This window comes from Pocillopora verrucosa, chromosome 4 (genome assembly GCF_036669915.1).
Source record: "Pocillopora verrucosa isolate sample1 chromosome 4, ASM3666991v2, whole genome shotgun sequence".
NCBI classification, from domain to species: domain Eukaryota; kingdom Metazoa; phylum Cnidaria; class Anthozoa; order Scleractinia; family Pocilloporidae; genus Pocillopora; species Pocillopora verrucosa.
Window position 1 is genome coordinate 23834126 of NC_089315.1, and position 27910 is coordinate 23862035.

General features: G+C 37.6%; 3 protein-coding genes across 3 annotated transcripts; 2 read left to right on the forward strand and 1 right to left on the reverse strand.

Annotated features, from left to right (window-relative positions):
* The first annotated feature begins 1003 nt into the window (after positions 1 to 1003).
* On the forward strand, positions 1004 to 1893 carry LOC131774995 (octopamine receptor beta-2R-like). The gene has a single exon (XM_059091093.2). The coding sequence runs from the start codon at positions 1047 to 1049 to the stop codon at positions 1872 to 1874; it is 828 nt and encodes a 275-aa protein (XP_058947076.2). The 5' UTR covers positions 1004 to 1046; the 3' UTR covers positions 1875 to 1893.
* A 4967-nt stretch (positions 1894 to 6860) lies between these two features.
* Positions 6861 to 8167, forward strand: LOC131774981 (octopamine receptor beta-2R-like). Its single transcript, XM_059091081.2, has one exon. The coding sequence runs from the start codon at positions 6968 to 6970 to the stop codon at positions 7814 to 7816; it is 849 nt and encodes a 282-aa protein (XP_058947064.2). The 5' UTR covers positions 6861 to 6967; the 3' UTR covers positions 7817 to 8167.
* A 272-nt stretch (positions 8168 to 8439) lies between these two features.
* LOC131774968 (DIS3-like exonuclease 1) lies at positions 8440 to 27751 on the reverse strand. Its single transcript, XM_059091068.2, has 31 exons — positions 27525 to 27751; positions 27356 to 27411; positions 26569 to 26646; positions 25414 to 25565; positions 24954 to 25035; positions 24189 to 24333; positions 23676 to 23746; positions 23095 to 23168; positions 22648 to 22713; positions 21649 to 21743; positions 21116 to 21225; positions 20553 to 20585; positions 19758 to 19837; positions 18693 to 18926; positions 18036 to 18104; positions 17397 to 17495; positions 16354 to 16446; positions 15786 to 15888; positions 15403 to 15500; positions 14979 to 15055; positions 14400 to 14479; positions 13749 to 13844; positions 13553 to 13638; positions 13215 to 13281; positions 12592 to 12741; positions 11759 to 11863; positions 11195 to 11337; positions 10468 to 10559; positions 9857 to 9939; positions 9120 to 9269; positions 8440 to 9032 (listed from the first exon to the last, which is right to left on the reverse strand). The coding sequence occupies exons 1-31, from the start codon at positions 27649 to 27651 to the stop codon at positions 8862 to 8864; spliced, it is 3165 nt and encodes a 1054-aa protein (XP_058947051.2). The 5' UTR covers positions 27652 to 27751; the 3' UTR covers positions 8440 to 8861.
* Positions 27752 to 27910: the final 159 nt, after the last annotated feature.

Sequence of the window (27910 nt, forward strand, 5' to 3'; positions counted from 1 at the left end):
CAAGAGGAAACACAAAAGAAAATAAACTTGAAGGGTTGTGAATGAGGATGTTCATTTATCTTGTCTCGAACGTGAGACGAAGAAAAAAAACATTTTGAGTCCCCATAAGACTTCCTGATTTAACGCCCTGATCACTGAGCCACAGAGACTCCCTGATGAGCCATGCAAATGCCATCAGGTCCATGCATATGCGACACGCATCCTGCCTATAGCTACGATACTGCTACATCGAAAGTTTGCAAGACAGAGACAAGAAGAACAAATGAAAATCTACCTTTAATTTTCATTTGCATGGAACGAATGTTTCCTGAATTCACACAACAACCTGGAAAAATCGAACTTTCGGGGCATATTATAAATAAGTTATTTACTCATGTCTCCAAAGCTAACCTAAAACCATTAATTTAGATGCAAAGTTTACCAACTTTTAACAATTACGAAAAAAATGTTCGACATAAGTCGATAAGCTAAACGGAAAACCAGAACTTCGGGGCATATTTATAAAATGAGTTATTTACCCATGTCTCCAAAGCTAACCTAAAACTATTAATTGAGACGTGAAGTTTACCAACTTTTAATAATTACGAAAAACATGTTTGGCACAAGTCGATAAGCTAATTGAAAACCCGCACTTTCAGGGCATATTTATAAAATGAGTTATTTACCCATGTCCCAAAGCTAACCGAAAACAATTAATTTGGGTCGTAAAGTTTACCAACTTTTAACAATTACGAAAAACATGTTTGAAAAAAAAAAATTGAAAGGCACTTATAATCTCTGGAAGGGAAAATTTGAAAACTTGGGACAATTTTTGGATTGAAAAGAAAATTGCAGATGTCCCCAACACCTCCTAATAAAAAATGACAGAGCGAAAGAGTCCTGCTAAGTGACATTGTAGAAGATTTTTTTGACAACCCGTAAGGCGAAGGTCATTAGTAGGAATATAAATAAAGGGGTATTTAGCAGGTCAATATAACTCGCGCGTTCAAAGGCCTTTCACTTCTCGACAACGAGCAGGACAAGATTTTTAACCATCTAGTTGAAACATGACAACATGGTTTTGGATCCTTGGCTGGTTTCTTACAATCCTTACCATTACAGGGAACGGCCTCATTATCTTCCTGATTTGTAAGCGAAAGCAGCTTCGCACCAAAACCAACGCGTTTGTGGCGTCATTAGCTGTGGCTGATTTCTGTGTTGGGATGACTGTTGTTCCTGTGTTATTCATCTTTAAGGAAACAGTTTCAGAAACTGAACTATCAAATAAGGTCCAGCTCTACGTGAGGTTGTTTTTTGTGAGGGCGTCAGTCACGAATTTATGCAGTCTGGTGTTAGATCGCTTCGTGGCCGTCGTGAAACCATTTAAATACTTGACATTTATGACGCGTAGCCGAGTAATTCCAATAGTTTTCTTATCATGGGCCTTTCCAACAATTTTTATCACAGTGAAAGCATCTCTCCACTTTGCCTTCCAAGTGCGACACCTCGATAACATCTTCAATTGGTTAGACGCATTCAATTTTAAACTCGTCCCCTGTGTCATTTTAGTCTTCTGCTTTGCATGTATGCTAACTATTATTTGTAAGCACCATCGAAAAATGCGTACTCTTGTAAAACAAATACGTTCCAACGCAACCGTTTTCTTTCGACCTCAAGATAGCGCCGCTGTTAAAATAATGGCCATCGTTATTGTGGTGTTTCTGTTGTGCAGCGCAATCAGGTTCTATTGCAGGCTCAGTCCTCTTAGCCGCGGTAATATCGATTGTGATATTCTTCACGTAAAAATACTTATTATAGTTTTAAACTCAGCTGTAAACCCTATAGCTTATGCGGTATATAAGAGAGACATTAAAAAAAAAAAAAAAAAAAAATGATAAGAATGAACTTTTCGGAATAAAACACAATTCTGGAGAATAATTTTCAAAATTCGTAAGAAGAGTAGAAATAGAGAGGAAATACTTTTCCAAGTTTTTACCTCAGCTGTTTTAACAGCTAAAAGGTTAAAACCTTTTATCTTATGCGATATGATAGAATTCAAGAAAGAGCTTAAAAGAATGAACTTTTAAAAATGACTCTACAATCATAGAGAATAAATTGAACATTGGTTAATAGAGTACAAATGGAGAGAAAATACTTCTTTAAGTTTTTAATTCAGCTGTGAAGCCTAAAGTTAATGCGTAATTCTCCCTGCTGTCTGTCATACAATTCTTAGAATGTTATTTCAGAGAGTATAATGTTGGATCAACTAATAAATCCTTAATTGATCTATATTTTGTTGTTCTCATCACTTGACTGTTTGATATCGTAAAGAGGAAACTCTGTCTCGGTCACTCATGGGAGCAAAAAATTGAGGACAATTTTATGAAGTCACAAGAGTCGGTCCACTTAACGTACACAAGTGATTGCACTTCTAAGAGTGAAACAGATTTTCATTTTCAAGGAGATTCAGCGACCGCAAAGTAAAACTAATGATAGGAAAAAAGCAAACAGATTGTTGAAAAAATTCCAAGCGAATCATGTTTATTAAAATCTTAAAGGAGCGACAGCTTCACACATTTCAGTGAGCAGTTTGTTAGGCAGCGACAGAAAATTTTACAAGGTGTTGGGAATATGTTCCCTTGCAAGCTTACACCAAGCCAAGACTACATAAATAGGATAACTGAGTCTTTCAGCTGCAATTAATATTGGTTTTCGCATCTGTTTGTCTTTTGATCTTAGAGCATTTTTGCGACAGTTGACAATACAAACTTACGATGTTTCGCTTAAGACAACTGAATTATAGAGGAGTTTTGCTGCAGAAGGGAAATAATTAAGATATTCCATCAAAAACTTTCATGTAGGAGTCGATTGTTAGACAGGTGTTTAGACCTTATACGGGGTTAGAATTAAATCGTTTTTAACCTTTTTCGCATACAAATGTGAAGCATATTTCTTCCAACTACGTCTTATGGGGTTTAGAGTCTAAGGTAGGCCAAGCTGAGGGCGACAAAATATAAACAACAAAGATTTTTCACAAGCTATCAAATTCAGTAAAAAAATTATTCTAACACCAGCTTAGCTTAATCTTGTTTTGAATTTGGCATTTGCACATTTGTACAATATGTAAATTAAGGGTGACTTAGGGCCCGTTATTCAAACAAAGTTTGACCGTTGTTTGACAAAACTGCGTTCTAAACTTTAAATCTTCAGTTAAGCCACAGCTTTCACCAGAACAGTTATTTCTGCGAACAGTGTCAAGAGGGCCAAAAGTTAGTTGTAGAAGGACGTTTATTCAATTTAAGCAACCCTCTCACAGAGAATACCCGAGGCCCACTGATTGTGTAAAACCGCCGTATGGGTTAGACCTACTTTTAATAACCGGCCCAGAGAGTTTAACCCATTGTTAGTGGCTAAACAGGGGCCAATGACCAAATAGGCATGGCCAGACCTACTTGGAATTTTTTTAGGCAAGGGGGGGAAATATATTTTGAGAACCACGGTTTTAGCTAAGAATTTTCAAATTTGTAAAATTGAAGAGGTTTTTACAGATGATTCCTGGAAAGCAGTTGGCAAATTAGGTAAGGATGGCTCATGTACTTTACAGAAAACGCGGTTTATGTTATACCCATTCTTTCTTAAATTTAAGTGGTATAAATACCTTGTCTAAAACAGTAGTGTGATACAATAACAAACGAGATATATCGGTTCCAAAATAGCGTCACGTGAACGGCCTTCATTAATTTAAGAACAAGTTTTATAAATACATTTTACTCTTTCTTGTAATAGCCGAAAAACAGTCCGAAGATTGGTTGTGCCATCATTGGTACTTCATCTAGGTACTTCGACATGATTCAGCGCGAGAGTTACTTCCACTGGTTTGACTGGTAAGACGTTGTTTGTTTGTTTTTTTTTTTTTCCTTTTTTAGGTCTAGCGGAGTTGTTAGAAATTACCAAGCAAAATTAAAGTAATCCACGACTTTCTTCCTTGAGGTGTTGTGCAAAAATAGATGAGAAGTCCGATGAATGGATTTGTCCTTCATGTGAACAGTTATCCCAGAAAATCAGTTTTCCACAAAAAAAAAAATTCCCGGCTACACGCATGCTACTCCAGTCTCTGATCGACCTTGCTGAACTAGAAAGACTCTACCTTCTTTTTGTTATGTATGTTTGACACATTGGTGTTTTCACATTGATATTTCATTGTTCCGCCTCGAGACACACGGTTAAACAATACTCACGAGCAAGGAGTTGAGATATAAACTTATTAACTTTTACTACTTTTATCATCCAATTACAGGTCGGAGCCATTCCTGTATTTAGTCGCTAGTCGAGAATTATTCACTCACATGTAATCAGTTGTACCCGTCCCAAGACAGTTATTAGGGAGCTTAAGCAAACCACGACGACGACGGCAACGAGAACGTCATCAAACAAAAGGTTTAATGAGCAGAACAATGGCTATGCACGTGCGTTATAAATCTTTGTACATTTCTTTGCATCCTCTGCAAAACAACAACGTGAAATGACCAAATTCTGCGTCCTGTACGGAACGTGGACGACGACGGCTAATATTTCGTATTTCCATTTGGAATTACACGCCACCATTACACATTTAGCTCGAGCACGTTTTTAGAGCCATTAACGAACCGAACAGATCTAGACAACTGCGAATTTCGCTCATAAAATATAAATTCATTTTTTACTTGGCGTCGTACCCGGCGTCGTCGTCGTGGTTGCTTAAGCTCCTTAATGAATGAACGAAGACCTCGTGCAAAAATTAAATACACAAGGGCCACCATTTTTGCCAGTATTACTAAATAATTTCTTATGGTGCTTACAAATAATAGTTAGCATACATGCAAAGCAGAAGACTAAAATGACACAGGGGACGAGTTTAAAATTGAATGCGTCTAACCAATTAAAGATGTTATCGAGGTGTGGCTCTTATCTTTGCAATATTCACTAAAAATTCAGTGATTCCAGTGTCTTCTCTTGACCAATATCTTTGTTCTTCCATTCGTCTGACAACATTCGTCTTCCTCAAAGTAGAAAATATGTTGGTGATTAGGGAATGCTTACTTTAATGAGGAAAATAGCGAAAGCAAAATTTTGTGTAATTGCTTTGCTCTTTGACTCAATAACAGAAGAAGGGAAAGTATCAAAATTTCAAAATGTTAATTACAGTGAAGCCACCGAGGAAAAGAGTCATAACAACTCCACGTGGCTGTATTCAAATACAAAATGAAGTCCCCAATACATTTAACAAGCAAAACAATTTTCTTTGAGAGTTTCGCCAAAACTATTTTACAGTCATTGGCTCTGCTTTTCTTAAAGTCAACTCCCTAATTCAGTCGAATTTCAAATTAAAGAGCCGCTCAGACCAAGCAAACAATTCATGCTACGTCATTGAACCGAGATGATACGACTCGTTTAGATTGACTATTTTCCAAGGGCAATGTTCACCTGTTGCTTTTGTGACATGAAAGTGCTTTCGTTGCTTTTTTACAGGTCCAGCTTCTTTTTCCTTCCAGAGCACAATGTTATGTTAAGCACAGCAGACAACACGTCTTCACTCTGCGATGGACGGCTGGTTTGCTGAAAATATAACAGCTTCTGATGAATATGGATTAACAACTGCGGCTGCTACGTCGCACGTTTGGTTCGGAATTCTGTTTGCACGCTCAATCAGCTAATCAAGAATCAAGCTAAATGAAGACATTGTGAGTGACGGATTGGCATGTGACAAGAGGAAAAAATTCACAGCTACTCTGTGACAAGGAAATTACTCTGATAATTTTAGAGACTGACTAATTTTAGAGCTAATTTGGAAGACCAATATTATTAAAAGCAGTAGATCTCTGAGATGAATAAAGAAATATAGAGGGTCTCAATTAGAAAGTACACGAAGAAATGAAAAGTTGTTCGTTTTCCTCTTACGGAGGGACTGTAAAATAAAAAAAAAAGAACGGAAAATGATGATGACCCTTTGTATTAACGGTGAAGAAAGAAACATGAAGAATTTAACGTATTGTTCCTCTCTCATGAAGGATTAACGAGATTGAAAGTACGCAAGATGATTTCAAAGCTCTGTCGTTCTATAACACAAGGAGAAAGCGGCATGAACCCTCAGTTACTTCTTATTGAGAAAGTGACCAGCGTACGGCGCATCAAGCTGCAGTAGTCCTAACAGTTAGAAATGACAAGAGGAAAAATAAAGGAAAATAAATTTGAAAGGTTTTTGAGGAAGATGTTCATTCATCTTGTCTTGAATGTGAGACGAAGGAAAAATCATTTTGAGTCCCCCCAAGACTTTCTGATTTCGCCCCCTGATGTTCCACCGAGCCACAGAGACTCCCTGATGAGCCACGCCATTATCAGGTCCATATGTGACACGCATCCTGCTTATAGCTACAATACTGTTGTCAAAAGTGAGTGAGAGAGAGACAAGAAGAATAATTGAAAATCTACCTTTAATTTTCATTTGGAACGAATGTTTCCTGAAATCACACAACAACCTGACGCAAGTCGATAAGCTGAGTGCAAAACCCGAACTTTCAGGGCATATCTATCAAATGAATTATTTACCGATGTCTCCAAAGCTAACCTAAAACCTTTAATTGAGACGTAAAGTATACCAACTTTTAACAATTACGAAAAAAATGTTTGAAAAAAAAAATTGAAGGCACTTCTAATCTCAGTTCTTTCCTCAGCTAGACAAAATGTTTGACACTATTTTTCGAAAACTTGGGTCAATTTTGGATTAGAAAGAAAATTGTAGATATTCTTAACACATCTTAACTAAAAATAACAAAGCGAGAGTCCTGACACGTGACATTGTTTACGATTTTTTTTAACAAATCTTCAGGCGAAGGACACGAACACGAATATATATACAGGATATTCAGCAGGCGAATATAACTTCCGTATTCAAGGGCCTTTAATTTCTCGACAACGAGCAGGATAACATTTTTAATCATCTAGTTGAAACATGAAAACGTGGTTTTGGATCTTTGGCTGGTTTCTTTCAATCCTTACCATTACTGGGAACGGCCTCATTATCTTCCTGATTTGTAAGCGTAAACAGCTTCGCACCAAAACCAACGCGTTTGTGGCGTCTTTAGCTGTGGCTGATTTCTTTGTTGGGATGACGGTTGTTCCTGTGTTATTTATCTTAAAAGAAACAGTTTCAGAAACTGAGCTAGCAGATGAGGTCCAGCTCTATGTGAGGTTGTTTTTTGTGAGGGCGTCAGTCACGAATTTATGCAGTCTGGTATTGGATCGCTTCGTGGCCGTCGTGAAACCATTGAAATATTTGATATTTATGACGCATGGCCGAGTCATTCAAGTGGTTTTCTTGTCATGGGCCTTTCCGGCAATTTTTATCACAGTGAGAGCATCTCTCCACTTTGCCTTCCAAGAGCGACACCTCGATAACATCTTTAATTGGTTAGACGCATTCAATTTTAAACTCGTCCCTTGTGTCATGTTAGTCTTCTGCTTTGCATGTATGCTAACTATTATTTGTAAGCACCATCGAAAAATGCGTACTCTTGTAAAACAAATACGTTCCAACGCAACCGTTTTCTTTCGACCTCAAGAAAGTGCCGCCGTTAAAATAATGGCCATCGTTATTGTGGTGTTTCTGTTGTGCAGCGCAATCAGGTTCCATTGCGGGCTCAGTTCTCTTAGCTGTGGTAATATCGATTGTGATATCCTTCGCGTAAAAATACTTATTACAGTTTTAAACTCAGCTGTAAATCCTATAGCTTATGCAGTATATAAGAGAGACATTAAAAAAGAGCTTAAAAGAATGACAAGAATGAACTTTTCGGAATAAAACACAATTCTGGAGAATAATTTCAAATTTCGTAGGAAGAGTAGAAATAGAGAGGAAGTACTTCTCCAAGTTTTAAGCTCGGCTGTTTTAACAGCTAAAGAGTTTAAAGAATGAACACTTGAGAATGACTCTACAATTAATCATGTAGAATAATAACATTGGTAAAAAGAGTACAAATGGAGAGATAATACTTTTTTAAAATTTTAAACTCAGCTGTGAAGCCTTCAGCTTATGCATCATTTAAGAGAGACAAAGATGGAGCAAATCGATTGATCATTTCAACCTTTCCACTCCTAAGATCTCATTAGTAATTCTCCTCGCTGTCTGCCATACAATTGTTAGAATGTTACTTCAGAGAGTATAGTGTTGGATCAAATAATAAATTAATTGATATATATACATATATATTTTTATGCTCATCTCTTGTCTGTTTGATATCGTAAAGAGGAAATTCTGTCTCGTTCACTCATGGGAGTAAACAATTGAGGACAATTTTATGAAATCACAAGAGTCGGTCTATTTAACGTACACAAGTGATTGCACTTCTAAGAGTGAAACAGATTTTCATTTTCAAGGAGGTTAAGCGACCGCAAATTAAAACTAATGATAAGAAAAAGCAAACAGATTGTTGAAAAATTCTGAGTGAATCGTGTTTATTAAAATCTTAAAGGAGCGACTGTTACACACATTTCAGTGAGCAGTTCGTTAGGCAGTGACAGAAAATTTTACAAGGTGTTGGGAATATGTTCCCTTCCAAGCTTACACTAAGCCAAGGCTACATAAATGGGATAATTGAGTCTTTCAGCTGTAATTAATATTGGTTTTCGCATCTGTTTGTCTTTTGATCTTAGAGCCTTTTTGCGACAGTTCACAATACAAACTTACAATGTTTCGCCTACGACAATTGAATTATGGAGGGGTTTTGCAGCAGAAGGGTTTTTATAGATTTCAAGCTAGAGTCGGTGCATTTAGTAATGTTGTTGCTTAAAAAGCTTTCGTGCATGGCAGAAAAGTCTAACGGAAAAGTTATGCTCATCATCTCTTCTTAAACATCATCATCTCTCAGCGACATTTCTCTGAAGAATTCCATTAGACAGTATAAGCTCACACTCTCGTGCGTTTGGCCAAACTCGGATTTGAGTTTGGCAAAGTCACTGTCAAGACCTTGCCGGGTTCCAACAACTTTGTCCTGGTCATTTCGGCTCGACTTTACCTCCTAACCGACACAAAAAAGTTATGTAAATCATTCCCACACGAGACAAAGTGATAAATAAATATTCAAGAGAATCATCACGAACGATACCTTAATAAGTTCACTCCTTTTCATTTTGTGTGAATCTTCATCTTGAGATTCCATTTCACCCGGTGGAGGACTCTGTCTCGTTTCCATAGACAAAAGGTCCAGCTTCAAGGACTGAGCATGCGCACGGGCTTCGGCGACGGAAATTCGCACCTTAAAAAGAAATAATTAAGATATTCCAAAAAAACTTTCATGTAGGAGTCGGTTGTTAGACAGTCGTTTAAACCTTATGCGGGATTAGAATTGAATCGGTTTTAACCTTTTTCGTATACAAACGTAAAGCATATTGCTGCTAACCACGTCTTATGGGGTTTAGATTAGGGTAGGCCAAGCTGAGGGCGACAGAATATAAACAACAACGATTTTTTTAACAAGCTATCAAATTACATGAAAAAAATTACTCTAACACAGGCTTAGCTTATCTTGTTTTGAATTAGGCATTTGTACATTTGTACAATATGTACATTACGGGTGAGTTAGTGCCGGTTATCTAAACAAAGTTTAACCGTTGTTTAACAACACTAGGTTCTAAACTTAAAATCTTCAATTTGGCCGCACCTTTTATCAGAAAAGCCATTTCTGCGAACAGTGTCAAAAGGGCCGAAAGCTGGTAGTGGAAGGATGTTTATTCAATTTAAGCAACCCTCTCACAGAGAATACCCGAGGCCCACTGATTGCGTAAAACCGCGGTATGGGTTGGACCTTCTTTTAAATAACCGGCTCAAAGAGTTTAAGCAAACCTGGACGTGATCAAATAGTCGAAAATCAAATGATCCCACTGCATTCTTAACTGTGATGTGAAATTCGTGACAGGAAAGCGATCCTTTGAGGGTAAAAAAATTGACACAAAAATCAGTTTCACTTCTCTGTGTACGATCACATTGTAAGGTAGGTCTATAACTATTCATAAAAACTCTTTAGCACTGGTTGTAGTTATATTGTTTTCGTTATTGAACATGACGAATAAATAGAGCGTAAAGTTAAAAAGGAAAAAAACTAGGAAATTTCCAAAATAGAGGTATATTTTACTTTAGACACTGTCTCTACCGGAGGTCTTTGTCCTAAATGTATTTTTTTCCAGAAATTATAATGATTATGATTAACTGGTAACAGGAAATGAGGGAAGGGATTTTATGAGATTCATTGTCGACAAATTTTGAGACTACTGCTTGGCAGAAGATTCCCGCTCCATAACCGTTCAAAGGAACACTGGACTTAAACCACTGGCGGTTTTGATAAGTCGAGTAAACGAGAACGCCGATAAAAACTAGGCAATGACGTAAATCTGAGGAGGTCTCATAAGCTCACCGATACACAAACCTAGGCGGAACTGAAGAACGAATTTACTGACCTGGGCCAAAATACACTGATTCCTCTGATATGTGAGAAGTTACTACTTGTCCTGTTTTGTCCTTGAGATAGACTGGACCTTTTAAACCATAACTGAAAAGGGAAAAATCATCAATAAGAAATCAATTACTTTAACAAAGTTATAATGTAAGGTTACCTTTAACAAAGGGAAACGCTGAGCAAATAAAACTTTATCCCTTGATTTCCTGATGTTAGGCATGTGTATGGGATAAAACATTGAGTGGAAAACCTGCTATTAATTTGAAGTTCAGGACCGCTTTGAGAAGCATAAACGTTTAAGAATGTAACGTTAGTTCGTCAAGAATTACTACCTGCCTCTTTCATTTTTCACCTATCAAGATGAAAAACATACTGGCAATTAGGCGTTTCTGTTCAATTCGACACTTGAATATCAAAATTTTCTCACTCTTCAAATATCGCAAAAACCACTCTAACTCTTTGAGTCGCGGGAGTGATAGGGATGTAAATTCTCCTTCTTTTTTAATAGAACATCTTTGGAAGACCATTAATGAGAATGAAGGAAGTTATCAGCTATAAGAGATAGATTGTATATGATACCAAACTTCCTAAACAAGTTAACAACGAGCTGTATCACCGGATATTTGTAAGGGTACACCCACTTCAACAGTTTAACCCAAGGAACATCAAAAGGGAGTTACAAGTCATCTTTAGCTTCATCCACTATGAGAATGTAAATTAATATTTACCGAGGAACCAATACTAGGAAACCATTGGCTCTGAGGCTGAAAATAACAGCGTCACAGTTTCGTCTCTCATCGTCTTCAGATAAATCTTGGAAAAACAAGCATTGAAAAAGATCCACAGATTCCTTCTGGGCGTTCTGAGCAGCCTAACGAGGAAAAAAGCGTAGAAATTTTAACATATATATCAAAAAGCCTTGTTGAAAAATGGGGGATTAGTAACCTTCTCAATACAGGTGTTACGACGAAGTTGAAACTATGGTTTGTTAACAGTTAAATTTTTTTGCGCAATTCAATGAGGAAAATGTTGTTTTATGGCAATTTTTGGTTTATAGAAAAGCTAAGTCCATGTACGACGTGCACTCTTAATGATCAAAAACCTAACAAATGAAACATGGAAAGAAACAAATATTGCAAAAAAAATTTTCTGTGTTCTTCCAATTTTCCTCTGTTTAACTGGTGGAAAATGCGTTCTTTCGCTCAAGTGCAAAGGAAAACATGACGCTCTTTTTTACTCGGCTGATGAGTTACAAAGACGATAAAACGTTTTATAACGAATGGAATCCATACCCTGTGTTTAATATTGATATGATGACAAGTCTCTTGAAGTTCTTTGTTGCTTGGCAGCTGGTTATTATTGTCATTTTCAACTGCTGCCATAAGGAGTCTGTGAACCTGTTGACGACAATACTCATACTAAAGGCACCGAGCAAAAGATTTGGATTTACTGATCATGCATGACATCATCATACTATACTTCCGTAGTTACTAAAAACTATACTTGTGCAAGTCTCTAAACATTTCTAAACGGAAAAATTACAGTTGTTACTCAACTAGAAGTTAGATATGTGATATTTGGAAAAGATGGCCATCACCCGTGAGGGTGCATTATTTTCACAGTCTTTTAAACGGAGAAGCAGCAGCTTCTCATGTTTTAGTGATCTGTTATATTGATTAAGTTGATGACGTGTAGAACTATTTTATCAGAGCCCATGAAGTTTATTTACTCTTCCTTCTGTTTTGTTACAGACTACTGAAATCTGTCATCTCTATCATAAGAAAATAAAAATTCAAAAGTCCCTCTTTGGCTGAGCTTCATGAACGAGGGAGAAGATTCATTGGCTGCATTTGTCACAGGCGTAACTCTGCACTCGAGCCAAGAGCCCCAGAAAGCGCTAGAGCTTATTCCCAAACATCTGTTGAATGAAGCGACTGAAAATAGCAAGCCTAAAGAGGAAAATAATTAAGAGCATGTTATAACTAAAATCATGGCTCGGCTATGTTCTTGCCGGATGTAACTTGCTCGTGTCAGCTGCCAATCAAATAAAACTTTCGGTTTTGCAAATGACACGGTAAAGTGAAGACAAGTTAGACATAAACTGTACAAAGATTTACAAACTCACGATGACGTCTGCATATCTCCTTATCGGTGAAGTGAAATGCGTGTAATGATCCAAGGCGAGACCATAGTGAAAGAAATGTTCCGGGGACAAGGAACCAGTCGAGAAGTATAGAGCATTTGACATGGCTTGAGTTGCAAGAGAACGAACCAACTACGAAAGAGTAAATAGTTGAAACACTAAACTAAAAACCAAACTACAACAATTAAAACGGCCTTTCGGAAAGAAGAGAAATAACTCAAGGAACCAATGAGGAGTGGAGGTAAAAAACAAGAAAGCTTCCTGAAGCTCGAAAGAATGCTAGTGATCAAGAGGCAGTCGAGTGAGGCCAAGTGTGACCATAACAGGTTAATTTGGTGGTATCAACTGAGTTGATAATACCAAATTACCTCGTTATACTCTCTAACCGACGCAGCAACACAGTTTCCTTAAAAACTTACTGCCTTTAATCTTAAGTGTGACTATGCTGTGACACTTCATAAGTAAATCACCATGCTATCATGCTGAATGAGAACCCATCTCTGTCACATTAAGGTCACCTCTAGCCTCAATCCTGCTCAAAGGCTTGGCAACAGTTTAAGAATATTTTTTCGAAGCATCATACAAATACGTTTAAGGCTGGGTACCTTGTTGAAGTTGGGATCCTGAGGGTCAACGCACTTATCGAGCGAGTCTGCCAGAGATTTATTGGAGCTGAAATTATGATGAAAAAATCATTGACGGACGAATGTAGGTAGAGAAATAGGTATGAAGGTAAGTACAAAGAGAATTTGGCGATTTAGTGGATAACGGGATGAATTATTTAAAAGGAAGGGAGGGGTGCGTAGGAGGGTAAGCAGATAGATCGCTAGGAACAGTTTCTGTTTTTCGACCACAAAAATAGAATCAACAGCATCTTTCTATAACACTTGATGCACAAGATTGTGTTATCTTAGCGTTTACTCGGATTCTGTTCGGACCGTACCTTGTGTCGATGGAAAATCCTTTAGAGGCTGCACAATGTATAAGGTTTGAGAAGTGCTGTTTCCTTGGCAACGGGTGGTGACGTAACTATAAAAAGTACAAGCTAGAATTAGCTCTTGTTAATGAAAAGTCTCCATCATGAAAAAAGAAATTCACTTGAATGTTTGAAACTCCAGTTAGGGTGATTTCCACCTTACCAGAGCTGCACTTGGGAAAGCTTCCGCAATCTTCTTGGCAACCCAGTGATTAGCAAATATCATACACTCCGCCACAGTTTCATGGATTTCTAAGGGCTGCGAAAATAATATTCATAATTAAACACTCTTGTTACAATTCAGGATGGAGTCAGTAAGGCTGCATGCCTTCTACACGCGTATTACGTTGACGTATGCGCAACATCTCGGCAAGATAATGTTTTTTCCTTATCCCTCTGATCCCTAAAAGTGACTAGCATCTCATTTCTCCCTACAGTACCACCCCTGAATCAAACATTAAGGTCATGAGAATAAAGGAAATGATCACCAACTGAAGAAGCTCTTGAACCCTTTGACCCCTTAGAGTGACTAGCATCTCATTTCTCCCTACAGTACCCCCCCTGAGTCAAACATTAAGGTCACGAGAATAAAGCAAATGATCACCAACTAATAATACTAATATAACCAACAGCTTATGACTGTCAAACAAATTCTCCTGGTCAGTACCATAGAAAATGTGAAGAGAACAGTATCAACAGTCAGACAAAATTGCAATAAGGCTCCTCGTTATTTTACCAGTAGCCGTAAAAAAAACCCTGAACAACACAAAGTACACTGTAAATCGCACTAAAGTATATGCATTTTGTATTTCACCTTTTTAGGAATTAAATCTTTAATGTCCTTGTTATCACCCAGCTGGACTTGAACTTCAACACCCTCCAGCTCCAGGGCTCCTGTGAAAAATTAGACCATGATACCTGGTGTACAGTTCATCTATGCTGACACTCATTGACTACTACATGTATATGAATGCAGCTGACCAGTACTGTTTAAGAATAAATTTGGCTTTTTGACAACAGTATTGATCACATTACTGTTAATACCTTCTTAACAGTCAACATTTGATGTCAATAAGGAGAGACAAAGCCCTATTAGGGTTAGTTTCTCTTTTTCAAAAACAACAAATTTTCAAAATATCCTTAAAACGTAATTTGTAAGCTATTCCATACTCCCGAGAGCCATGATAAATGTAACACGGCATTGAGCTCTATCAACAACGTAATGGATTTATGCTCACGACTAAGTTTAAAGTTTGAATCTGATTGGTTGGGAAGGTGAAGCGATTTTCTGAACCAACCACAGAGCGTAGTATAGCAAATTTTCTTCATTCGCACTATGAGCTCTACTACTGGTGACAGCAATTTATAACTCAGTACGAAACAGAAAAATTACCATGAATTGTTCTTCTTGTCTTAATAACTCTTGCAATATCCATAAGTTTCGTCACCGTTTTTCGAATTTCTGACAATCTATCGGGAAAAAAAAACGCCAAAAAAAAGCATATCTGTAAGGATTTGCGTAATCTACGCTACAGAAAATTGTCCTAAAATCAAACGTGCACTTTATCTCTGTAGGTAATATGGAAACATGTGTCACTGAACGGTGAGAACCACCACTGTCATTCAAACTCAACAATTACACACATGATCAACACTCAAGCTACTCGTTTTCTTCTTTTAACATCCGTTTAGTGATTCTTAGTTTGGTTTTATCTTTGTCTGTCTGTTTTATCTTTTACGGTTTGCATTTCCAATAGGATGTATACATTTCCACACTGAGAGGAAGGAAATCTGCCAGAAATGGAATGTAAAAGAACCTTTTAGATGCTTCCGTTCGATCAACTTCTTGTAATTCAGGAATGTCTTCTATGAGCTCCTCATCGCTTGTCTCTCCATCAGCAATGGCTTGCGCTGCCTACGAAAGTAAAAGAACAAACTCCTTAGGTCACCTTATCCAAAATGTCTTTTTATACTTTAAAGCGGGAAACGTGCATCTACAAATGCCTAATAGCTATTTGGGGAAAAGGAATGAATGGCTTACCTGGTTTAATATTTAGGATTTTTAGTTTTCCGCGGCTATTTTAGAGTAGCCTTTTGTCTATTCTTCAGGCCGGGAGTGTTATTATTATTAATTGTGTCCAAGCCTTATCGACATGAAATTACCAAAACAAGAACTAAAATGGCACGAGATATAATTTACCTCGTAAAACAGCTTGTAGGAAGATCGTATGACCGTACGACCAAACCATGTCTTCAAAACATTGAACTCTGAGTCCAAAACCCACATAACACTAACAGCATACCTGTTAAAACACTCGAATAATTAAAACCACGGTCGCCACAGACATGAACTTTTAAAATTCCCTAACTTAAGGACCTAAGGAAGATGATGGAGGCGCCTAAAGAGCAATGGGAAAAAAACACCTCCCGACGTGCTGAAAATGTAACTTTTCCTGGACATCATTACATCGTCCAGCATACAAGCTATCATACTGAAAAAAACCTTGGCATTTAGAAACTATTTCTTGATACAACACCACGTTCTTGTAACTTATTTTGAAGACCATGTCAAGTGGTTAGAATAAAGAGCTACAAATCGGATGTTAAGAGAAACCAAACAACCAACAGAAACCAACAGACAGTCCTAAAGCATAGTCTGTGCTGCAACAGCTGTCAGGAATGGACAGAGATACCTTATGGACTCCACCAAACTACCAGAGACGGTCAATTTATTTCCTAACTGGGGAACCGAAACGATGCAACTTTACCTATCAACACCTCCGATCAGTGAACACAAATCCGCGCTTAGCACTTCTGGTAACATGTCAAACCTTCGATCAGCCAGGTAGACAGTGGTAGATCTGTTGCACAAAGAAAAGAAACGTCTGCTGAAAAATCGTGAGCTCAGGGGCGTGCTAGGCAAATGTTGTTATGATGCTTTTACACACGAATAACAACACTCGCAACTGTGTAACGTCCTTGTGTAGCATCGAAATATAAGGAACTTTAACAATGGTCAGAAAAGTAATGGCACAAAAATTGATGGCAATGACAGGATGACAGGAACAAACATACTACATTTTTCAAGGTTTCTCAGACGCACCTCTAATCCCAGACTGTGCGGTACTAAATTTTACAATTTGCTGGGCCATGTATGTTTAATCGTGGAGAGACAGGTTAATTCATTGGCCCTATGGTTAGTACGTTGGACTTGAAGTGTTCAGGTTTGAACTGTAGTTTCAATCATTGCACAGTGTTCTTAGGCAAGACACTTTCATCTGACAGTGCCCACTAAATGTTAGAGCAATTTTCATTCGAGTGTCGAAATTTATCCGGGATAACTTTGGTTTTGATTTTCTTCACGCTGTGTTTGATTCAGAAAACTCCCGCCACTTTCTCAACCAATCAGATTCAAAACTAAATCCAAACACGACTTGGTCACATGCGTTTTCCCGCGCTTGGGGTAATTTGCTTGTTTTATTTTGAATTATTTTTGCCTTGATAGGATATTTCCTTTTTTTATGACTGGCTATTGTAATCACTGTGGCTTTGGTTTTACAACACTCAGTCAAAATTCGCTCTTGAACAAAATTGAATAGTCAGGGACGAAATACAATGGGTGGGCAGAGGAGGAAGAAGTAACCTGTGATGGACTAGCATCCAATCCAGGAAGAGTACTGGTGTCTATACTCCAAGCGGAATCATACCGTGAATGCCAGGTTACGCTGCAGCAGCTGCATGAATACGAGTCAGTCTTACACCAAGACTTTTCTTATGTTTTATCACTGTGAACTATGTGGACGTCGCGTACCTGGATTTAGCCTCAGCGTCTGTCAAAGACCCTGGTCGGACAAAGTGAGACACATCTGCAATATGAACACCGAGTTCGATCTGCCCACGTTTCAGTGTTCTGTTGACAAATAATTACAAAGATTGAAAGGCCTTTGGAATTTACACATGTAAAAATGTACTTATCGAAGGATATAACATGCAACCGGGAAGAGAAGAAATAAAGACATTGTCACAAAATTAATTTAGGCACGAACTTCTTCAATTCTGTAGTACACTTTGATCTGAATCATCCCTTTATCTCCCAGAAGTGAACATCATGTAATTTTTTCCCGACATGGTCGACTGTATATCCAAAAAAAATGGGAATAAACAAACCTATTTGCTGGAAAGTGATACTTTGACACCAAATTCTTCGACAGAATTTACCAGAAAAATTATAGAAGCTGAGAGGTAGCGTTACTAATTTGATCTCAGGAGTTAGAGAGTTGGGCCTTTCTCTTATGATTTCCCAAACACCTATTAGCTTTTGTAGTAAATGGAAAAGGTGTAGCAAGGCAGTACGTTATCAAAGCAATCAAATAAAAAACTAAAAAGGTTAAAAATAGAATTCAGCTTCACTCTGTTAATACTTCTTAGAGTGTGGTGCACAGAACATTACCTGACAGATAGAGTATCATCGACATCTTCGCATCCTTTTGGATCAATGCTGAAGATCAAATGCGATTTTCTAAAAAAGAGAAGAGAAAAATGAAAATTGGTCTATTCAGATTTTTTCTCACGAGTTTGTGTCATGACTCAGAAATTCTTCATACTATTGATAACGATGTTAAGCTCACCGAAAAACGGTTAGAAATAGCGGACGATAAAGAGAAATTGCTTTGTTTAGAATCACCTAACCTACATAACTCAAGATTCACACCAGCGTGTGCGACGACTTTACCCTTTTTCTTTATAACCGGTGAAAGATCACTCTTTGCCAAGAAATTTCCCCCTTCACTCATTTAACTGAGATTCGGTCGCAACCGTACAACTTATAAACACTCGATGTCCACAGTTGTTGTTACGAAGGGAACGGAACGCCAGACTATACGATAAGATACCCATTGTTTCTTGAAAAAAAAAACTAAACTTTCAAAGGAAATTTAAAGGGAAGAGTAACAGTTACTGTTGAGTTAAAACAGAAGAAACAAGCAGAGCGCTTTCATTCTTTCAATTCGTTACTGAGATTGTGCCGAAGAGAAAGCAACCAAGTGAAGGTCGGAGACAAATGTTGATAGTGCATACGCTTTGAAACTGACGTTTGTATGATGCTCACCGTAAATCTCGCCTTTTTGCTATTTCCGCCTCAGACATTACCCAGGGGCTCTCTGTTGTGTTGGTGGGAAGCTCCTTCAGCTGTGCTTCAGTGAATGAGGGCGCTGCAAGGGTGTGCTCCACCATCAAGGCTTGAACCTCGGTCTCTAGGTCGCCAATGGGGCCCAACGAACGAACAAAATGTCCACTAGGGTACATAGAGTTCACCTCCCATAAATCGATCCTAACGACAATTCTGTTTTAAAAAAGAAATGGTTTGAGAGCGTAGCTAAGAGAATCGATCACATGTGGTTAACTGTGTGGCGGACTCCAGGGTAGTCTTGAGAAGGACTCCTGTTGGCGGCAGTGACTAACGTTTCGACAAACTGGGTGAAAATCATCCTCACAAGTAAACGCTAACGCAGTTAAAGTATGGTTCCAATCCAGCAGTGCCACGACACGGTGGTTGTTCACGTGCGAAAATGATTCAAGTCGTTATTCCTTAAATTGACCGAAATGCCGACAGAACAGAACTAGAAAACTGGACAGTAGTTTTCATGCCAAATAGACCTCAATTTCTCGACCGAATGTCGCGAAACGAATAAAAAAAAAGTAATCATAAAAACCCAAATAGAAAAATAACATGCAAGTACTTTGAATTCAGACGCGCGTAGGACAAAAGGAGTTCTCTTTCGCCCGCGTGTTCGCTCACTTTTGCGCACTTTTTATGTGTTAACGTCGAACGCTCTCAATGCAGCTTATTAAAACAAAGGAAATCATCACCAAGAAGAGCTCTCTCTTGCAAGTGTGCTCTCTTTCGTCCGCGTGTCCGCTCTCTTTGATGCGCGTTTCATGCGTTAATGTCGAACGCCCGTCATGCAGCTCATTTAAACAAAAGAAATCAGTACAAAGAGGCCATGAAAACTGAAAGGCGCGTTTCTCTAGTTCCTTCAACACACCTTACAAGAACGAGTAAGGTTTTATTCATAGAGGAACCCAAAGCAATCCCCGTCCTTCAAAGGCGAAAAACATATATCGTTGTTATAGAGGTCCGTTAGTTGAGAAAAACGTTTTGTTATGAACCAACCTGTGATCTCGCAAGCTGTCAACTTGACGCGTACTTATCCTTATCTTGGGTATACGGTAATCCCATGGAACCACAACGACCTGAGTCAGCACAAAAATTAAAATTAGACAGAGTATTGGTTCACCCTGGTATCAAAAGTAAACTTTAAAAAAAAATGGAGTTTGGGTTTGGTCTAAAGAGGAAGGAGGGGTGAAGCTTAACGTACTGAATACCCAGTCACTTTGAACCTGCATCCTCAATGGGGCTTCATACGCGGTCAGATAGTTTATGATCAGATTGGATACGGTTACGCGTGGATACACCGTCGATGTAAATTAAGCATGCATTGAGTTCATAAAATTTCTTGTTCTCAAAGCGTCATTCCCGCCTATCCACTGCGAGTTCAACTTCCAATATTACTACGGGAGGGATGGTCGTTGCCACTGCAAGCCTAAAATATCCACCTACCCGTGTGTCCACTTCAAATATTAATGTAGTCTTGAACAAAATTTGTTACAAATCCCTAAAATCAACCAATTTTCACATACGACCCTCCGTTCCCTCGTTCAATGTTAAATACTTATTAGACTGTGGGCAACTATGACACAAAATCCTTTATTCGGGTGTCCAAGGTTGAAGGGGAGGGTGTTTCCTTGCCACTTCATATTCACGTATCTGCCTGACCACTTAAAACTTCGTGTATAATGAGAGAAGGAGTGGTTTTCGACGAAGTGTCCGTGTATTTTCTCTAAAGCAGCTTTATGCGACAGGCTATTCGGCGGTTATTCTCTCCTGAGTTAGTTTTTAATTATTTACCTTTCCAGCTTGTTTCCTTAAACCCTGGGTTTCCTGAAAATTTATAGAAACGAGGCAATCCCAACATGAAAAAGTTTCTTTCTTTTTAGACCTACCTAATCAGTAACCTTAACAACGAAGCTACTAACTCAGCTGTAATTCTGTACAGTACAATTCCCCAGTTTTGGTAAAATCTTGGGTAAAAGAAATTGGTTGAAATAATCAGAAGGTTCGAAATATCGAAGGAAGAGCTACATTTACAGTTGTTTGATGAGAAAGGGAAGTGATTCCAGTTGCCGCAAGTTTGTAAAACCGAGGGTTTGAATTATAAGGATTTAACTGAAGCTGAATCTCAGCAGTCATTTGTTTTCCGGAGAGCTCTTCAATTAAAATTCGTAAAAACCAAAACCAAGATAATCTGAACAGCCAATAAAAACACGGGTCAACAACACAATGAACTCACGAGAGCCTAAAGAAAATAAGAACTTTCAACGGGAAATGGCACACTCTGAGATGAGATTCGGCGAAACGAGTGAAACTCACGGTGGACAGCTGAACATGTTGGTTTATGAAGAAGTATTTACCTCATTTTCAGCAAAACTTGCGACATAATCTCTCCAGTTCCTTTGCACCACTCCCACCACACGGCCAGTTGGCATGACGTCACTTTGGTCTTCTTTAGACTCGTCTGCACCTAAATAGAGGCCATCACTTGTATTATTTAGGTGTGCAGTTTGTATTCATGTGTTCACAGAATTTGATTGAATGCATCAGAGTTCCACAATACTGAATAATTTGAAGGTGTAAGCACCAGACTGTTAAGAGGTTTCTTTCAGTCATGTTTCCCTAAATGTGATAAGTATCTGTCCTCCCCACTGCTTGGAAGCTAATGGCTGCATTAGCTGAATTTACCAGAATTAAAGTTGTCAAGTAAAAGTACACTGCTTGGAAGCTAATGGCTGCATTAGCTGAATTTACCAGAATTAAAGTTGTCAAGTAAAAGTACCGGTTATAAGTAGACTGCTGTTTTAAGACACGACACGACAGGATAAAAAGTGGCACCTTAAGGTTTAAAAGCATTTCTACATTTCAAGTATTAACTTAAGATTGTTCAAACCTTCATCACTGCTTCTAATAGCCATTGATCTGCCCTTCCACTGAGATTTGGGAAATAACTCCACCACCACAACATCACCATGCACAGCCCGATTTCTGAAACCACAAAATGTTACTGAGCATTGAACTTCAATCTGGGTGGCTATACAAGACTGTAGACTTGCTTAACCCTTTCACTCCCAAGATCTTTTATGTAATTCTCCTTACTGTCTGCCATACAATTCTTATGATGTCTGTGCAAAGAATTTGGAATTCGTTAAATTTAACTTTTCTTTCTTCTCATCACTCAGGCTTGGTATTGTATTGATATTGTAAGGAGAAACTCTGTCTTGGTCACTCATGGGAATTAAAGGATTAAAGTGAGTACACATAAACTAAATAATATAAAAATAAAAGCATTTTGAGTTGACATTTTTTAGTTCATACAAACCCACAGGGCTGCATCAACAGGTGTATTAAAATTACATAAGGTATGCAATAATTGTAAATTGTGGTAAATTTAAACTTCAAAGGTTGCAGTGAAAACATACAACTGTATTGTACTCAAGCTTAAATGGTAGAGTAATCAATCAAAAGTCCAAAATGATGTTCAGGGAAGTTCTGCAGAGTGGGGTCTTCAAGTTGATATCATCCCTATACTTGGGTCTCAAAGATGAGTCAGACTTTTCTTTGCAAAGTTTTTTTTCTTTTTTCTACACCTGTTTACTAAGTCTAGTTTATGAGGTTGGATGTAGGGCAGCAAAGAGATTTTATTTCATTTTCTTTTTAACAACATATATGTCTATTATCATTCCCATTTAGTTCTAACAACACAGAATGCGATCAGACATTGTTTCTGATATTTTCTTTCATTTTTGAGTCTCCATTTCATGTATCATTTAAAAAAGGTGTTCCAGGCATTATGCGAGCCTCCCTCAAAAGTTTGTCACACACTTGCCAATATTAGTCTAATATTGACCAATGATTGACAGTTACTGCAGATTTGCAAACACTTGCTTACCTATTCACCATGCCAGTGATGAGTACATCAGAGTCTAGTGAGTCCTTACTGTCTGACATACCCTTGCTAAGAATGAAGAAAATCACTGTTAAACAATAATGTAATGCAATTGATTATTTGCAAAAATAAGCTGGGTGTTCTTGTTTTATTATTCATGTTGGTTAGGTTGATTCCAGGCATTAAGGGTCCCAAATTCTTGCCTACATCAGCTTATAGCTGGATAAGTATAGTATATGTGCAAAATTAATGTATGTCTTTAGAACAGTTTGAAATGTGAGAACATAAACTTCATTTTAATTCAAGGTAAGCTTTCTCTCACAGGGCCCTTAGTCCTTCCTCTCTTGGTATTCAAGTTCATTTAGTGCAAACTTTAACTTCATGCACTTGAATAAGCTGCACTTAAATGTAATGATATCATAGATTGACAACAGAGGAAACATAACATACCCTGACTTTTGAACAAATGCCTCATCTTGTGCACAATGTTTGTTGACATTGAGACATCCTTGCAAGAAACGACCCTTGGTAAGGAAAGACATTTCTACAGTAACAATGGGATTAAAAGCTTGAGGTTTCCAAGGCATGATATGCATAGTTGATCAGCTATCATGTAAAACAAACAAGAGTCATTTCTGTTTGTTAACAATTACACACCAATAGGCCACTCACTTTATCCCTTTAACCCCCAATATCGACATGTATATTCTCATCACTGTTCTCCATATGTTTCTTATTTAACTGATTGAGAGAATTTGTTCAAAAATCCAGACATTTCATCTTTGGTGATCATTTCATTCATTCTCATAAACTGTGCATTTGATCAGGCAGTAATATTGTTAGGAGAAATTAGATTCCATTGTTGGGACTTGAAGGGTTATTCACTAAGGTGTGCAGACATGTACATCTATCATGGAATAGTTAGCTGCTAACAAAGCCAATTATATTTAAGCATTTGTGAAAGAATGCTGGTAAAAATTAATCATCATTATTAATAGTAACTCTTCCATTAAAAAATCTCTCTCTCTTACAGCTTTAATTCCAGCTTCAAGAACTTCGGCTGGTAAGTATTCTTGATATTCCTTTGTGGATGCTTCACTCACTACAATAAGTATAAAGTTAAAATGGAATTTTTTAAAAATTTTTTCAAAAAGTCAACTAACAACAACAACAAACATCTCAATGTTCTTTAAAACATCATTTTCTTTTGTTTTTCAACTGAAATTCTTGACAAGGGAAATTTAGCTGTCAACACTTATAACCAAAGAGCAGAACCCATTTCATCATAAGAGTTGGCACAGAAAATTTCTCCACTCCCAAGATTTTGTTCCCAGCCACCTTCCTCCCTTGGTGTTGTAATACAATTTTGTTCACTCCAACCTTCACTTGATCTTATCAATCTGAAACTAATATCATGGCTTCAAAATTCATTTGCCTCAGCCTGAAATCATTCCAGTTGTGCAAGCTACTCCCAAAAATAAGGAGAGGGTGCTTGAGGCTGACCAATATAATTTTCATCAAATTTAGGGTACACTCAGTCTTACCTGATTCATTTGCTTCATTATTTACAGCAGCCAGAGAATAATACAACTCCAGAATTGATTGACAAGTGGGATAGAAATCAGTAAGGTAGTCCTCAGTTCTCATGATAAACACTCCTGCAGACTTGTTTCCATACTTTTCCACAATCTGCCAACATACAATATAGGAAAATGTTCCCAAAAAACATACACACTTTAAACTAACTGTATTTAAATATAGATTTTATCCAATCTGTTTACCTAGATTATAGATTCAATCTGTTGGCTTTAAAAGAGTGCCTAGCATCTAGTTTCTCCATACAATATCACCCCTGAATCAAACATTAAGGTACAAGTTAGGATAAAGGAAAATAATGATCAACAACAAAAGAATCTCTTGATTGTGTAACAAATTCACCTTGTCAGCACCTTGGGTAATGTACAGAGAACAGTATGGAGAATATGGATCCTGGTGATAGGGTATGAAGGGTTTGTCATAAAAGTCACTCAGGGGGAAGCCCCAATCATATTACGTAGTGTTGTTACATTTTTCTTTCAAATCACTGACCATGTTTGCACCTTAAGGTACAAATTTCAGAGGTGATTAAGCCTAATTACAGTATCTATTAACAAAGATGCCACTCCTAAATCAACTTCTATATTGTATATTGAGGATTTAAAATCAATATACAGATAAAACTTAAAAGTTGCTGAGAAAACAAAATGTTGGTGTTGTACTACATTATACACAAAGGAGATGGAGCTGTACATGTGTGGTGTATATGTTACCTGCTGGTCTTCTGTTAAGATCACAAGGGGCATAGCTTGGTTTAAATGATTATAATACCAAACAGCACCAGTGTAAATGCACCTTCAAAGAAAAAGGAACCTCTCTTGAGTGTGGAGATGAAAAAAAATAACAAAACAGTAGTCAAAGCTTTCTAGAAAACTTTACACATCAAATGAATATGAAAAAATATCTAAAAAACAATGTTGTGGTTTAAATTGTTTTGTTCTGCATTTTTTTTCTTGTATAAGTTGTAAACTTATACAAGTAAACTTGTATAAGTTCTGACTGCAAAAATTATTGCTGTGCCTTCAAAGCTTATAAAGTCACTCTGCTGTCAAAACTGACAAGTTTTTTTTGGACAAAATTTCTAATAATTGACCATACTTCTCATCTTAAGTGAAAAAAATAATTAAATGGTCACAAATTTTAAATCAGTCTATGTTCTCAACATAGCTTCACCTCCACTGCCACTCTTCCAAAGACTCCCTGGGTTCCCTGGCAACATAAGCCCCATCACAGAACTCATTACTGAATATGATGCTCTGCTGCCTGTTATTGTTCACAATATCTTTTAGTTGAGATTGAAGTTTTCTCCCTCCTTGATGCTGGACCTATGAAAACATTTACGGAAGTGCTTCATGTACAAGTGCATTCATTGACTTATATGCTAAAGGAATATCCACTCATAACTAAAAGTAAATGTGTTCTTGGCCTTTTTAGCTCAGTGCTATAAAGTTAGAAAACTGAAAGTGAAATTTACTTGTGATAAGACAATAAAATAGGTTGACAAGAAAGCATATTATCAAACGTTGTACTTGCTTATTCTTATGTGTGATGTTTTATTACACCTTTAAGCATTGATTCTGAAAATGAAACATTTATAACATAGCACATGTGCTTGCCCTATATGTCCTATTAAGCTGCATTGAACAAATCTTTATTTACGCATGCCAGTGTGTAAATAAGATGACATGAGCATTTTTTTTAACTGGCTTCAGAGTTTCTGTCTTGTTAAGCTGCAGTGCAGTTTTCCTTCTCTTTGCAATATGGAAGAAACCAGCAAAGAACTGCCCAATTTTTCTATTGGCATTGACCTTTTAGGTCCTGATCCAACAAGCAACAAAAATAAAGCAGGAAAAAAAAATGCAAGTTGCATGTTTTGCAAATTTGTGGGAAGACCAGCTGCAGCAAATTTTGGCTGTAAACTGGATCAAATGTTCTTGCTCAAACCAAAGTATAAAATGTGGTGTATTTTTGACCAGCCAATAGGGACGTTTGTTTACTTTTTTTGTGCGTTGTGAGAATTTTGCACTCTATCACAATAAAAGACTTCTTCATGCAGATCCTTGTTTTTGCTCTGTTATAAAAGAATTTGTTCATGCTTTTAGCTGTGCGTATATTGAGTTATGGATGTACTTGGGAAGTTTAGAGAGCACTCAAAAAGCTAGAGTTGCTCTCAGCTGTGCCTCGAGCTACTCTTATGCATTTTTGGTGCTCTCCAAACTCCCCTCATGCATCTGTATGCATGCTAAGCATGAAAAAATTCTTAAATATCTGCTATAAAATATCCATCTACATTCTGCAAAATGCACAAAAAAAGTGTTAGGTTCTTACATGATTAACCACTGTTTCAAAGAAAATTACTCCTTGAATTTCTTCACTCTCAAATATTTCAAGAAACAGCCTTGAAACCTGAAATAAAACACCAAAGAATCAGCTCAAGGAAATTAACCCTATCATTTGGCTTAATTGTGTGTCTTAATTGTGTGTTGTTCTTGTCCTGACACAACTAATTATTTTTCATTTTTTTTTAATTCAAAACTTGAATGCCTTCTCTGTCCAACTGTCACATCAGTGCCTGTAATTACCTATTAGTAAATACTTGCAAACTAAAATCCCTGAGGATGTAAGGATATCAATTTGAACTCTAAATCAAACCTCGTCAAATGCTCAGTACCTTTCTGCAGAGCATGGCCATTTGCAAAGCATTTGTGATTTTTTCTTTCTTACCATCCATACCATCACACCGTAAAATCGCCTTTGATGGATGGTCCTCAGGACAAATTTTAGCCTCAAGAAAAACATCGGTTCGGAAAGTTCATGTGATATGTCAGGGCATAATACCAAGACCACCACCAGCAATTTTCGAGTCGATGTCCAAAACAAGCTGGCTACAGGTTTGAAAGGTGTACCTCCATACTACAGTCGACTACAAACTGTTACAAAGCCTTGCTTTCAAATGCAATCTATTGCTTTCGCCATTATTTTTTTTTTGTCAAAGAACTGTTCGCACAATAAAGTATGGTGTTATACGGAAATATTGCTGAAAGGTTTACTCTGCACAAGTCTAACAACGCTTAGGCCAAGATCGGTCAAAGTGCGGTAAACAAACTCAACTTACCTGGCAATCAGGAACAACGTAATGAGTCAGTGATTTACAAAGCAAAGTTCCGTTACCTAAATAACGAATTAAATTAAAGTGTGTGATACTGAACTATATTATGCTGTAACTAAGATAACAACTTCAAAAGATTGACTGTAGCTTACTCTGCTTGCAAACGCTTACTTACCTTGTTCGCAAACTGCACAAACTTCACTGTGGCAAGGAACATCTTTCCGCAAATAGTGTTCCCGCACAACATCAAGAAGTCGGCCTGTTTTCGTTTTTAACCTTAGCAGCTTATTAGTTTTGATCATATTTCGGCGTTCATGGATATGAAACAACGGCCATTTTTAAAGTGAAACTACAACTTAAACCCGGCGCCATTTTGTTGATTACATATCCCAACAGCACTTGCTAGTTAAACTTTTGATTGGTAACCAGTTACCTCGATACCTCGGTCGCAAACAAATACTAAATGCGCATTGGTCAGTTGAATTGTGCTTACATCTTCCATTTCCTTGCTTTAATACTAGTTATAGTTCTCACTAGAGCTGCCCCCGCCCTACAGTACTA

Excerpts from the sequence above, each read along its gene's own strand:
- LOC131774981 (XM_059091081.2), top strand. The coding sequence starts at position 6,968 with ATGAAAACGTGGTTTTGGATCTTTGGCTGGTTTCTTTCAATCCTTACC.
- LOC131774995 (XM_059091093.2), top strand. The coding sequence starts at position 1,047 with ATGACAACATGGTTTTGGATCCTTGGCTGGTTTCTTACAATCCTTACC.
- LOC131774968 (XM_059091068.2), bottom strand. The coding sequence starts at position 27,651 with ATGATCAAAACTAATAAGCTGCTAAGGTTAAAAACGAAAACAGGCCGA. Across the intron at positions 13,282-13,552 it reads GGATTTTCCATCGACACAAG|CTCCAATAAATCTCTGGCAG; the intron begins GTACGGTCCGAA and ends TCATAATTTCAG. Across the intron at positions 11,864-12,591 it reads GGAGATATGCAGACGTCATC|GTTCACAGACTCCTTATGGC; the intron begins GTGAGTTTGTAA and ends TGTCGTCAACAG.